This window comes from Mustela putorius, unplaced genomic scaffold (genome assembly GCF_011764305.1).
Source record: "Mustela putorius furo isolate JIRA1106 unplaced genomic scaffold, ASM1176430v1.1 tig00000095_pilon_pilon_pilon, whole genome shotgun sequence".
NCBI lineage: Eukaryota > Metazoa > Chordata > Mammalia > Carnivora > Mustelidae > Mustela > Mustela putorius.
The window spans coordinates 31,021,509-31,036,242 of NW_025421280.1; the positions used below are offsets into that span (position 1 = coordinate 31,021,509).

At 39.9% G+C, this 14,734-nt stretch overlaps 1 protein-coding gene across 3 annotated transcripts in view; it reads left to right on the forward strand.

The window, feature by feature from the left end:
• ADGRE2 (adhesion G protein-coupled receptor E2) overlaps positions 1-12,598 on the forward strand; it is a 36,323-nt gene extending 23,725 nt beyond the window's left edge. For 2 of the 3 annotated variants that reach the window (XM_045082767.1, XM_004748203.3), the window contains 10 exons: positions 1,456-1,563; positions 1,722-1,924; positions 2,126-2,305; positions 4,183-4,380; positions 4,656-4,891; positions 7,373-7,439; positions 7,837-7,928; positions 8,895-9,063; positions 9,147-9,257; positions 10,425-12,598. In XM_045082767.1, the coding sequence (XP_044938702.1) occupies positions 1,456-1,563; positions 1,722-1,924; positions 2,126-2,305; positions 4,183-4,380; positions 4,656-4,891; positions 7,373-7,439; positions 7,837-7,928; positions 8,895-9,063; positions 9,147-9,257; positions 10,425-10,475 (1,415 nt within the window). In that variant the 3' untranslated portion in view covers positions 10,476-12,598. The remainder of the gene's footprint in view (positions 1-1,455; positions 1,564-1,721; positions 1,925-2,125; positions 2,306-4,182; positions 4,381-4,655; positions 4,892-7,372; positions 7,440-7,836; positions 7,929-8,894; positions 9,064-9,146; positions 9,258-10,424) is intronic. The other variant, XM_004748204.3, reaches the window with a different exon arrangement.
• Positions 12,599-14,734: the final 2,136 nt, after the last annotated feature.

The following is a 14,734-nucleotide window of genomic DNA, read 5'->3' on the forward strand; positions in this document are numbered from 1 at the left end:
TTTTTTTCATCTTCAAGATACTATTTGGGTATTTGCAATGCCCTGTGAATTTTAGGTTGAGCTTTTCCATTTCCTCAAGAACTTAAATATCTAAAATTGCTTTGGAATCCTGATAGGGATTGCACTGATTCTGTAGATCTCTGCAGGGACCATTGCCATCATAACTATATTGAGTCGCCCATCCATAAACACAGTTAACAGTTTTCTATGAACAAGTCTTGAGCACCCTTGAATAAAATTATTCCATATTCTTTTGGCATCTATGTTCCTAAAAATTTGGTCTATAGTTGTTTTTTTTTTCTTGTGATATCATTATCTAGTTTTGTTTGCAGGGTAATGGTGGCCTCATAGAATTATTTAGGTAGTATTTCTTCCTATTATTATTTTACTTTATTTTATTTTACTTTATGGAGCAGTTTACAGAGGATTAGTCTTTTAAATGGATATCATCCTTAAATGGAATTCAGCAACAAAACCAACTGACCTGAGCTTTTTGTTCAGGGAAGGGTTTTGTTTGTTTGTTTGTTTGTTTGTTTGTTTTCAGCGTAACAGTATCCATTGTTTTTGCACCACACCCAGTGCTCCATGCAATCCGTGCCCTCTCTAATACCCACCACCTGGTTCCCCCAACCTCCCACCCCCAGCCCCTTCAAAACCCTCAAATTGTTTCAGAGTCCATAGTCTCTCATGGTTCACCTCCCCTTCCAAGGTTTTTGATAAACAACTCAATGCCTCTACCTACTGCAGGTCTGTCCTGATTTTCTGCTTCTTCTAAAGTCAGTTTTACTAATGACATGTTATGATATGTTGGCTAACTAAACTTAATTTTTAAAAAGTCAGTTTGGGGGAGCCAGGTGGTGGGTATTAAGAAGGGTACATAATACATGGAGCACTGGGTGTGGTACAAAAACAATGAATACTGTTACACTGAAAAGAAATTTTTTAAAAAGTCAGTTTTAGTAATTTTTGTGACTGCTTAGGAATTTTCTCATTTCTTCTAGGTTATCTAATCTACTGTTGAATAATTGCTGATAATATTCTAACCCTTGATAAATTCAAATTTTACACATATATAAAATTATTATGTATACCAAATATGTGCAATATTGTTATTATGTGTGTCAAATAATACTATTATTAATATATTATATATTAGATCTAGAACATTCATATGTTATATTATATGTGCATTCTATAAATTATATAATATTCAACATTATATTTCATACTATGACTTTTATATTTATAAAATATATTTTTAAATTTTATAGTATTTTATACTATGACTTCTGTATGTATTTATATTACATATAAAGTATTTATATTATAGATTTAGGTAATATATAAAATATTTTTATACATACATCATATATACACACATAGAATGGTATTATATCAACCACTACTGTCACAAATACTAATATAACTCCCTTACACAACTCTGGAATCTCATAGACCTGTCCCTGAAGGTGCGGGAGCAAGGAGATAAAACTGTCATCTTGAGTCACAATCAGGTGACGATGATGCTGAACTGGGATGTGGTGCATGAATCTGAGGACTCAGGTAATGGCTGAAATGGGAGGAAGATGCCCAAGGATGTGACAAACAGGAAACTGAAAATTAAAAGGAAATGGGGGTGTAGTGGAGCCACAAAGAGTACATCTGAGGAGGAAGGGGCCCTATTGGCACCCCAAGGTATCAATATTGGCCTCATCCTGCAGGTCCTTCTGTGGTGGGTCTCGTCTCCATTCCGGGGATGGCCAAGTTGCTGGTGGAGGCACCCCTAGTCCTGGAGCCTGAGAAAAAGGCAGTTCTGCATGGGGCACGCAAGGGCGTTCTGCTCTCAGATGTCATCTCTGCCTTTATGAACAACAAGGACACCCAGAACCTCAGCTCCCCTATCACCTTCATCTTCTCTCACCATGTGAGTGTTGATGAGATAGGCTGTGGGTGTGGAATGAGCCTAGGTCCTGGGCACAGCCTTACTGCCTAGCTCAGTCTTGAGGTTTCAGGAGGTTGCCCCATGGATGCATCATTCCTCAGGAAAGCCCTTTGCAAGCCAGCTTTGGATAAGCATTTCCGAACACCAGAACCACCAGTTCCTACCTACATTCTCTTCCTGCAGTCAGTGACCACTGGGCCAAAGCAAAATGTGTTCTGCGTCTTCTGGGAGCACAGTCTGGATGGATATGGTCATTGGTCCACCACAGGATGCAGGATAGTGACCACTGAAGACACCAGTACCACCTGCCAGTGCACCCATCTCAGCAGCTTTGCTGTCCTCATGGCCCACTATGATGTGCAGGTGAGAGCCCTGGAAGGGGCTGCATTCCATGCCTATTGCTCTGTAACACGTTTCCTCATATGTAGGGGCTTTAAATAAACAGAAACTTGTATCTGTGGTTTCTTTGGGGCATCTTGGGTATGGTGGGCCTGAGTTGTCTATTCTTAGTCTTATAAGCCTGAAATTGACCAGAGTTGCATTGTCCTTGGTGGCTCAGGGTCCTCCTGGGAGCTCCCTGGTCATTGACAAGGATTCAGTTCTCTGCAGTTATAGGGCTGGGGTTCCACTTTCTGGGTAGCTGTGAGCAGTGGACTTGCTCAGCTCTTTGGGGCTGCATGCATTCCTCCTCCAGCAGCTCTCACATGGCATCTCAGCATTTCTATTCAGAGATGAGTAGGAGGAGCTCCCTTACCACAATTGCTCTCAAACTTCAACTCATTTTTCTCCAAGAGCCCAGAGCTTTTAAGAGGTAACTTGATTAGACCAGGCCCACTCACAATAAACTCCCTCTCAGAGACATAGGATCTGAATTCCATCAGCATAATCCCTTCACAGCAGCACCTAAAATGGCATTTAACTGAAAATCCAGAAGAAAGTGTGTGTACACCTGTTATTGACAAATTAGATTTCTGCTTACCACAGGGATCTTCAGGACAGGAAGTCTGTAGAAAGTGGCTCTTAGGAGCTGTAGAAAGGAAGATTTGGTGATAGCAGAGGCAAAGGGGCCAAGAAAGCCAGTGAGTACAGGTGAGTTAGGAACTATGTTTGCCTGCTCCCTTAGCCAGTTGAGTTACTTTCTCTGGATCACCACATCAAAGACTTCCTTACCTGATATGTAAAGTAAAATAAACCCTTGTGAGTTCCTGGGTTCTGTCTTTTTTTTTTTTAAGATTTTAAGATTTTATTTCTTTTTTTTTTAATATAATTTTTTATTTTTTATAAACATGTATTTTTATCCCCAGTGGTACAGGTCTGTGAATCACCAGGTTTACACACTTCACAGCACTCACCAAAGCACATACCCTCCCCAATGTCCATAATACCACCCCCTTCTCCCAAACCCCCTCCCCCCAGCAACCCTCAGTTTGTTTTGTGAGATTAAGAGTCACTTATGGTTTGTCTCCCTCCCAATCCCATCTTCCTTCATTTATTCTTCTCGTACCCACTTAAGCCCCCATGTTGCAACACCACTTCCTCATATCAGGGAGATCATATGATAGTTGTCTTTTTTTTACTTTATTTTTTATTTTCAGCATAACAGTATTCATTATTTTTGCACCACACCCAGTGCTCCATGCAATCCATGCCCTCTATAATACCCACCACCTGGTTCCACCAACCTCCCACCCTCCCCCCGCCACTTCAAACCCCTCAGATTGTTTTTCAGAGTCCATAGTCTCTCATGGTTCACCTCCCCTTCCAATTTCCCCCAACTCCCTTCTCCTCTCTAACTCCCCATGTCCTCCATGCTCTTTGTTATGCTCCACAAATAAGTGAAGATTTTATTTCTTTATTTGACAGATCTTTTTCAGGCAGAGAGAGGAGGAATCAGGCTCACTGCTGAGCAGAGAACCCAATGTGGGGCTCAATCCCAGAACCCTTTTAAAAGCAGAGGCTTTAACCCACTGAACCACTCAGGTGCCCCCCTGGGTTCTGTCTTAAGTAAGGACTCTTATTCCTCAAATCTTCCAAGGTCTGAGTTAATCAATTCATATTTCCATAAAATTCTAGCATTCTAAACCTATAGGAATTTATCCAATAACATAACATATTTACCTACCTCCTTCTTTCCTCATTTGGCTACAGCAAGAATTAAAATTAAATTTAAAAATTTTAGATGGAAGATTTAGGGAAATGTGACTGTAATGTCCTTTTTGCTTCTCTTTGCTGGATCCCAGGAGAAGGATACCTGGCTGGCTGTGATCACGTACCTGGGGCTGGGCCTCTCTCTGCTCTGCCTCCTCCTGGCAGCCCTCACCTTCCTACTGTGCAAAACCATCCAGAACACCAGCACCTCCCTCCACCTGCAGCTCTCAATCTGCCTCTTCTTGGCCCACCTGCTCTTCCTCATGGCCATTGACTGGACTGAGATCAAGGTACTGACACTGTCACAGAGGAGCTCCTGCTGACCCAGGGGTTCTTAGTTCATGGAGCCATGCTGCACTGACACCTTAATAAAATGACATTGGGTTCTGGGGAGGTTAGAGGGTACGTAGCCTATTTCACATCGACTAATTAACTAGAAGACAAACCCTCTTCTGACAACTTGACCATATACTTGAGAGTTCCTTCATGGCAAAGTATGGGACAGGTCCTGGGGTCACCTTCCTCCTTGATGATCCTTCCTGGTGACACCATTCTCCTCCCCCAGGTGCTGTGTGCCATCATTGCAGGTGCCCTACACTATCTCTACCTGGCCTCCTTCACCTGGATGCTGCTGGAGGGTCTGAATCTCTTCCTCACTGCACGTAACCTGACGGTGGTCAACTACTCCAGTGTGAGCAGTATCATGAAGAAGTTCATGTTCCCTGTGGGCTATGGAGTCCCAGCTATAATTGTGGCCATTTCTGCTGCATCTAGGCCTCACCTGTATGGAACACCCACCCGGTAAACACAAATTCCCACATCCTCATCTTCTCCAGCATGACCATGGCCATCATAGAACCAATAAATATTTAATTCCACCAGAATATGATAGACAGAAAAGTCAGTGACCACTCCAAGGACATCTACCTGGTAGAAGATCGTGTTCCTTGAACTGCTCTTTTTTTTTTTTTTTTTTAGTTTGGGAGTATAATCTTTTATTTTTTTTTTAATTTCTTTTCAGTGTCCCAGAATTCATTGTTTATGCACCACATGTGGTGCTCCATGCAATATGTGCTCTCCATAATACCCAGCACCAGGATCATTCTTAAGTCATTAAGATATAATTGTTTTAAATGTTAACTATAAAATGTGTAAATAATATCATGCATTATGTTATTAACTATAAACTAATATAATATTAATGATGTTTAATAATTACTAATTGATCTAGTTAAGATAAATGAGGTGACTTTTTAATCTTTCAGATATAATTATTTTAAATATTAAGTGTATATTACATAAATAACTAAATTATATTAATGACTATAGTCTGTAATATAAATAACATCTTGTGCATTAGTAAATACATATTAATATAGTATTCATTGTGTTAACTGAGGGGACAGTTTTAAATCTAGAAAGAAAAACTGAAATGACGAGATGGCACTGATTTGTGTAAACTTTTCTATCCTAATTTTAAAGGAAACATAGGGTCATTTGGGTGACAAAATAAATGCAAAAACAGCCAAGATTTAGAAATCACTTCTGATACACAATCACTGTTCTAAATATTTTTCATATGTCAGCTCAAATCAACAACAACCTGTGCAGTAGAAACTGGTATTGGGCCACAAGACAGATGAGGAACTGAGGCACAAGGAGATTAACTAACATGGTTGAGGTCACACAGCTGGTTTGTGGCAGAACTGGGGCCACATCCAGTCTGGAACTCACACTGTGTGCCTATCCTGATGACACGAGAGCTCAGCTGCATCAGCGAGCCCTGGCCATCTGGCCTCCCTAGGGAGTTAAGCATAAAGGTTAGCAAACTTTTTCCATAAATGGCCAGGTAATCAATATTTCCAGCTTTGTGGGTCCTATGATCTCTGCAGCAATTACTCAGCTCTGTCCTCAGAGCATAAACAAGGCCATAGACACTTTGGGAGGGATGAGCGTGTGTTCCAATAAAACCCAGTTTCAAGAGGAAGTGGCAGCTGCCTGCTTTGCCAACACCTACCTTCAAAGCTATACTTTGATGCTTCCCGCTGGGTCCATCTGACCCTTTCTCCATCTTTACACCTCCCATCTCACTGGGGATAAAGTCCAGCTCTGTCCTTGCTCTCAGTGTGGCCTTGAGATGCCTCATCTGTGAGTGTGTGAGTACCTGTCTCCATAAGTTATGTAACACACATGAGCCTTAAGGCTGGAGCAGGCTCACTGTTTTGTCTAATTTGGGATTTTTCCCTCACTTCTTGCATGGTCCAAAATTTTCACCTGTCCATACTCATTCATCACTCATATTTCACCTTAAATACAATTCAGTTCTTTCAGAGAAATGCTTCCTGACTATCTGGATCTCCTATACCCCAGACTAAGTTATGGATCCAGCTACATATCCTCATAGCTCTTCATACTTGATCATAAAATTAATTACCTTGATTTTGTCTACTAATTGTTGACTTTCCCACCTCGCTGATGTCTCCCTGAGGACTGAGACCACCCCAGCCTAATCCCAGCCAATCTTAGAGCCAAGCACAGACCCTGATACAGAGGAGACACTCAATACTTACCTAAAAAAAACCATGAATTAATTTATGTCAATACTGCTATTTTCTTTTTTAAAATTATATTTATTTTTGCTAGTATGTCTGGGTGCCAAGACAGAGGAAGAATTTTTTAAAGGAACTTATCTTTTTTAAAAGACCACTTTATTAAGGTATGACTGACATGTAAAACACTGTATGTAATTAGTGTACACAACCTGTTAAGTTTGGGGCTAATACTCATGAAACTATTGCCACCATCAAAGGCATATACAAAGTTGTAGTTCTTCAAAATAAGTAAGTTTAGGAGATCTATATCACATAGCGGTTTTCCCTAACAATAGTTAAGTATTGCATACTTAAAATTGACTAGGAGAGGGACGCCTGGGTGGCTCAGTTGGTTAAGCAGCTGCCTTCGGCTCAGGTCATGATCCCAGCGTCCTGGGATCGAGTCCCACATCGGGCTCCTTGCTCAGCAGGGAGCCTGCTTCTCCCTCTGCCTCTGCCTGCCATTCTGTGTGCCTGTGCTCGCTCTCTCCCCCTCTCTCTCTCTGATAAATAAATAAAATCTTAAAAAAAAAAATTGACTAGTAGGGTATGTTAAATGTTTACACACGAAAAAAAAAGCAATAATAATAATGATGAAGAAGGCAGGAGGGAACATTGGGGGTGCTTATTTATAAATCTTTTATCCAGGAAATCCAATATTTTCTTGAATCTCTTCCCATCTTTCTCTTAGATGCTGGCTCCACACAAACAAAGGATTCATATGGACCTTCCTTGGCCCTGTCTGCACCATCTTCTCTGTGAGTAATGGATGACATCAGAGCAGCCCACTTGCCCAGCTGAGGGTCATTCAAAGACCAGGTGTATCAGGAGGGTGAAAGGCAGGGTGAGCAATCATTCCAGTCGGCCCAGGACGGATGAGGGGCTCCCAGGAGGTGGGAATTCCCACTGTAAAACCAGGAATCAGGTGTTTCCTGAGACGTAGCACTTTCAGTGACAAAATTTGGAATTCCCATGCAAACTGAATTGAAGTGGTCACTGAAGTTACAGGATAAACTCTGATTTAGAGAGTGTTTACTCTGCTTCTCTAGGACTGTTATGAAACACAAAGGCTTCTTCCCTCCCACATTAGCAGCTGGATGAGCTAGGACGAAGGTTTTCTAAATGTGTAGTTAAATGCCTATGGGTTTTCTGCAGATTAATTTGGTTTTCTTTCTGATGACCTTCTGGATTGTGAAAAACAAGCTCTCCTCACTCAACAGCGAGGTGTCCACCCTCCAGAACACAAGGTGAGGATGGGTCGCAGGGTCACACCATGCCCCAGACAGAACATTGTCCTCACGCCTCCAAGGCTCTGGTGTCCCTTCACAGGACTCCTGAGGGGACAGGAAGATAAAAGGGCAGCAACCCTCCTTGGCAGCCAGCTCAGATTCTGTGGTTTGCTGCTGACACCCATACTAAAAACATTCCATCTGTGCATACCCTCCACAACAAACTACTTCAGCTGCAGAGAGAAATGACTTTGTTCTGACAAGCAGAGATTGCTATCAGAGATCTGTGAAAAATATCCTGTGAAAATTCATATCTTTATAACACACTCAGGAAATCACATAACAGTTTTCGGAACCAGCACACCCCACCATGCTCATGCCTTCATGCATGCTCTGCCCTCTGCTTTCCCCCTTCTCTTGAACCTGGTGAAATCAGTTTCATCTTCCACATATCACATCCTCTAAGAGTTTGGGGATGTCCTTTGCTTTCCTCAACTTTACACAGAATCAATGGCCTCAATTCTGGGCAAAGCATACCCTGGCTCAGTTCATGGAGAGGGTCAGCCCTGGATGGAAAGAAGTACCTCACTTTGCAAATGTTATAAGTGATCATTTATTCTTGTCTTTCCACCAGATTTTAAGGTCTGTAAGAACAGAGGTCTTGTTCTTTGTTCTTTTGAATGCCCTAGCCCCAGCCTAGAGCCAGGTGCATAGAATAATCTCGGTAATGTCAGTTGAACAAAATTAGGGATCTTCATGAAACATCAGGATCTTTTCAAAACTCACATTTTTGAGTGTCACCATTATCCTCAGTCCGAGTCAAATGCCATCCTAGACCCAAATAGTGTTTCTCTTTAGGGAATCATTGACAATAAAGGTCAAAGTTGATCACAATTCAGTCAGAAGCATCATGGAGTGGACATGAAACCAGACCTGGTTGTGTTGCTCTGGATGCATCCTGACCTCCTTCCTCCTCCTACCCAGGATGCTAACATTTAAAGCCACAGCTCAGCTGCTCATCTTGGGCTGTACATGGTGTCTGGGCATCCTTCAGGTGGGTCCAGCTGCCCATGTCATGGCTTACCTCTTCACTATCATCAACGGCCTGCAGGGCGTCTTCATCTTCCTGGTATACTGCATCCTGAACCAGCAGGTACTACTGCTCATTCCCGCCCAGGACCCTTCCTATGCTCACTCCCTTCAGTGAGCTGACCCAAGCATGTTTCGTCTCTACAGGTCCGGGAACAATACAAGAAATGGTTCAAAGGGGTCGGAAAAACCAAAGCTGAGTCTGAGAAGTACACTCTTTCAAGTCGGACCATGTCTGATGACTCCAAACACAGTATGGTAAGATTATCCAGTGTTCCCAGAGCACTTCACTAACCAGTCCTCTTGAGAAGCTCATGCCTACTTCACTGATAACCTGGGTATACATCAGGAGATGCTCTATGATGACTTACACTTGGTTTTCACCTGAACTCACTTGAAGACACTTCCCTATCTTGAAAAGGGGTCTTCCTATACTTTCACTCACTTTCTATGCTCATGTTGACCCTTGCACAAGACTGTCCTCTTTCTCCACAATGTACAGCATCACTTAGTGTGACATGGGTGCATCCCCTTTTTAATTTTTTTATTTTTTTAAATTTTTTATATTAATTTATTTATTTTCAGCATAACAGTATTCATTATTTTTCACCACACCCAGTGCTCCATGCAATCCCTGCCCTCTATAATACCCACCACCTGGTATCCCAACCTCCCACCCCCCCACCACTTCAAACCCCTCAGATTGTTTTTCAGAGTCCATAGTCTCTCATGATTCACCTCCCCTTCCAATTTACCCCAACTCCCTTCTCCTCTCTAACTCCCCATGTCTTCCATGCTATTTGTCATGCTCCACAAATAAGTGAAACCATATGATAATTGACTCTCTCTGCATGACTTATTTCACTCAGCATAATCTCTTCCAGTCCCGTCCATGTTGCTACAAAAGTTGGGGATTCATCCTTTCTGATGGAGGCATAATACTCCATAGTGTATATTAAATGTACTTAGTAACATGATACAAAATAATTATAAGCAGAGAATAATGTTGTTATCGACCAAGTAATCAGGAATAAAGATCTGTACCCCTCATGCACACGCTACACATAGTCACTGCACATCCTTTATCCGTCATCATTCCCCACCAGCCCTGTGTATGACAAACAACAAATATGTGTAAATATAGTCACAAAAGTCAAGTGAAATAAATACTAGGATGGATTGGAAACTTTTTTCAAAGTCTTCTTTCATTCCTAGTATTTCCAAATACACAAACCCTGCAAACCTCACTAGAGAGTCACAGAAGGCAGAGGAGAGATCCTGGCAATGTGAATTGTACCAAGAATTTGTATGTTCAGATTTACAAAACCATTTCTCTTCTTAGACTTCTTCCAATAATATTTTGTAGTTTTCTGTGCACACCATGCACCTTCTAATACAAAATCATGTTTATACCTTCCTTCTTAGGAGAATTATAATGAACAGCTAAGCCTGAAGAACTTGTCTCTTAGAAAATGAAGAAAATGCTGGCTGCCATCCTTTGGACAGAGTATAAAAGATGCTTTTTCATGTTTATCACAAATAACTCTTCTTGGCACCACTTGTAAGAGAAAATAAGCAGTAAATATTTGATATTCAGCTGCTGGAGACTTTTGGTTTTCTGGTGCATACAGCATGTTCATCTCACTCCCAGTGTAATTAGGAGCTATGGCCCAATACCCCAGTAGAAACCTCTTCTACAAAAGTTCTTCCTCAGGTTAATGATATATAACAAGGAAAAACAGCCTCAAAGGACTTTCCTGAAATGACATAAGAGGGAAACTAATATTCACACACCTGCATATAGTATAATCAACTAATCCCAGTTGCTCAAGACTTTCCTGGTTTTAGTACTGGAAATATTATATCCCAGGAAACACTTTGGTTACAGGCAAAGTAGATCAGTTGGTCCCCATACATACATACAATGCCTCAACTTCTTCACTTTCCATTTCTAAAGACTTACTAATTTATTCATTCCAAAAGTATGTGCTGGGAATAGATCAAGGAGATCCAATTCCTGATTTCACAGACTTTAAATGTGGGAAGGGAAGGTTTCATCAGAATAAAATCAGAGCTAGGGGACTAGAGTCTCTGCATCTTTATGTTTATAAGTTGAGTTGTGGGAAAAGGTATATATGGCTACTGCACATTTTGTGAGATTTATTTATAGATAACATATTTTCACTCTCTTCATGCAGTCTAAGCAAGATCTAAATCCAGAGCAGTTACACCTACAAGAAATTTCCTGAGGACTCCCTCTGACCAATTCTGTATCAATTTGAACATCTAAGAAACATGATTATGTTTTAAATAACTTATCCATGAGTCCATAGTGATGCTTTAAAAGACCACTGAATAATTAGAACAGCATGATTCTTCCAATATCCCATAAGTGGCCACTAAAAACATTGAGTGAAAGTCTTTGGAGAACAGGCTAAGGCCAGAGATTCAAGGAATCACCTCACAGACTACCAATTAATTACAAGGGACAAAGTGTACATTGGCAACATGGAGATCTGACAGCCATCATCTGAAACTAATGATGAAGCTTAATATCATCAATGGTAAGCAAACTGACTTTATGTATCTCCTGATATGTCATGAAATTACAACATCCCATTTTTAGTAAAAAAAAAAAAAAGAAGAAGAAGAAGAAGAAGAAGAATTATTAGCAAATCACTCTAATTGAAATCTAATCCAAACTTTAGGCTGTGAATTGGCAAAGTATAACATTCCAGCCAAATGCAGGGAACTGCCTATTTTTGTTAATAAACTTTTATTGGGACACAGCCAAACACATTCATTATCTAGGCTGCTTTCATGCTACAATGTAAGAGTTGAGTTGTGACAGAGGCTATAAGGATACAAAGCTAAAAATATTTGCCACCTAGCCCTTTATAAAAGAAGCTTGCTGGTCTCTGTCCTTTTAGACTTACCTTTCAATATAGATGAAACACAGAGGACAAAATAATTTAAATGACATCATGAAGAAACCGTCAGGCAAATCCTGAATTCAGGCATTCAACAAGACAATTGGCCTGGCCTCTTCTAAAATCAATATCATTTTTACAAAGTGACTAGAGGCTGCTCTACATTAAAAGAAATGAAAGCCTGGTGCTGGGTATCAAGGAGGGCACATATTGCATGGAGCACTGGGTATGGTACATAAACAATGAACCTTAGAACATGGAAAAAATAAAGTTAAATAATAAAATTAAATAAATATATAAATATATTTCATTACTTAAAAAAAGAAATGGAAGTGACATTACAAACAAATTCAGTATCAATTTTAGTGAAGTTCTGGTTCAGAAAAACAGCTATCCATGACATTTTGGAGGCAATTAGGATAATTTGAATATGTATCAGGCATTGAAAGTTATTATGAAATTTTTATTAATTTTCTTGGGTATAGTAATAGTATTGTGGTTTATATAGAATATTGAATTCTCAATTCTTGAATTCTCAAATATTTGTTGAAGGAGGATTGAAGAATGAATTGTCATGATGTCTACCACTGAGTATCATGTTTTAGCAAGAAAATGTATCCATGTGTGGAAATAAATTGAGAAAAGTGTTTTAATGTGGCACTATGTTAACAATTGTTGACTCTTGATGGAGAATATGAGTGTTTATTGTATGTTTTTTCCAAATTCTCTCTATGTTTAAAATGATAAACAAAAGGTGTCAGAGAAGACAATAAATATATCAATTAGTTATTAATTCATAAATATATATGCCCTCATAAATTCCTAGATGTCCACATAAAATGCTTTCACCTCTGCACAAAACTAACTTTGTGAATGAATGTTTTTTAAGATTTTATTTATTTATTTGAGAGAGAGAGGGAGAGAGAGAAAACACACAAGCTGGGACAGGAGGGCAGGAGCAGAGGGAGTGGGACAAGCAGACTGTACACTGAGCTCAGAGCCCAATTCAGGGCTTGATCCCACAACCCCTCAGCTACTTAAAAAATTGGCAAAGCAAGAAACAACAAATGTTGGAGAAGTTTTGGAGAAAGGGGAATCCTCTTACACTGTTGGTGGGAATGCAAGTTGGTGCAGCCACTTTGGAAAACAGTGTGGAGATTCCTCACAAACTTAAAAATAGAGCTACCCTATAACCCAGCAATTTCACTACTGGGTATTTACCCCAAAGATACAGATGTAGTGAAAAAAAGGGCCATATGCACTCCAGTATTCATAGCAGCAATATCCACAATAGCCAAAATGTAGAAAGAGCCAAGATGCCCTTCAACAGATGACTGGATAAAGAAGATGTGGTCCACATACATAAAGTAATATTACCCAGCTATCAGAAAGGATGAATACCCAACTTTTATATCAACTTGGATGGGACTGGAGGAGATTATGCTGAGTGAAATAAGTCAAGCAGAAAAAGTCAATTATCATATGGTTTCACTTATTTGTGGAACATAAGAAATATCATGGAAGAAATTAGAAGGAAGAGAAAACTGAAGAGGGGAAAATCAAAGGGGGAGGTGGACCATGAGAGACTATGGGCTCCAGGAAACAAACAGGGTTTCAGAGAGGAAGGGTGCAGGGTATAGGTGAGCCTGGTAATGGGTATTAAGGAGGGTACAGATTACATAGAGCACTGGTTATTATGCGTGAACAACGAAATGTGGAACACTACATCAAAAACTAATGATGTACTGTATGGTGACTAACATAATACAAAAAAAAATAAGTAATTATAACATATTTTGAAAAATGCGGATAAGTCAGCTGCCAATCTAATATTTTTACCATTGTATGTTACAGACTTCTTTTCCCGGGCTGCTTTCAGGATTTTCTCTTTGTCATTGAGACTTGTAAATTTTACTATTAGGTGACGGGGTGTGGGCCTATTCTTATTGATTTTGAGGGGCATTCTCTGAACCTCCTGAATTTTGATGCTCGTTCCCTTTGCCATATTGGGGAAATTCTCCCCAATAATTCTCTCCAGTATACCTTCTGCTCCCCTCTCACTTTCTTCTTCTTCTGGAATCCCAATTATTCTAATGTTGTTTCGTCTTATGGTGTCACTTATCTCTCGAATTCTCCCCTCGTGGTCCAGTAGCTGTTTGTCCCTCTTTTGCTCAGCTTCTTTATTCTCTGTCATTTGGTCTTCTATATCACTAATTCTTTCTTCTGCCTCATTTATCCTAGCAGTTAGAGCCTCCATTTTTGATTGCACCTCATTAATAGCTTTTTTGATTTCAACTTGGTTAGATTTTAGTTCTTTTATTTCTCCAGAAAGGGCTTTTATATCTCTCGAGAGGGTTTCTCTAATATCTTCCATGCCTTTTTCGAGCCCGGCTAGAACCTTGAGAATTGTCATTCTGAACTCTAGATCTGACATATTACCGATGTCTGTATTGATTAGGTCCCTAGCCTTCGGTACTGCCTCTTGTTCTTTTTTTTGTGTTGAATTTTTACGTCTTGTCATTTTGTCCAGATAAGAGTAAATGAAGGGGCAAGTAAAATATTAAAAGGGTGGCAACAACCCCAGGAAAATATGCTTTAACCAAATTAGAAGAGATCCAAAATCGTGAGTGGGGAGAAAGGGGATAAAAAGAGGTTCAAAAAGGAAGAAAGAAAGAAAAAAGCAAAAAGAAAAGAAAAAGAAAAAAAAAGAAAAGAAAAGAAAAGAATTTTTAAAAAAAGAAAACACCTAAGAAAAATGTAAAAATATATATATATATATATATATATATTAGATAAACTAGTAAA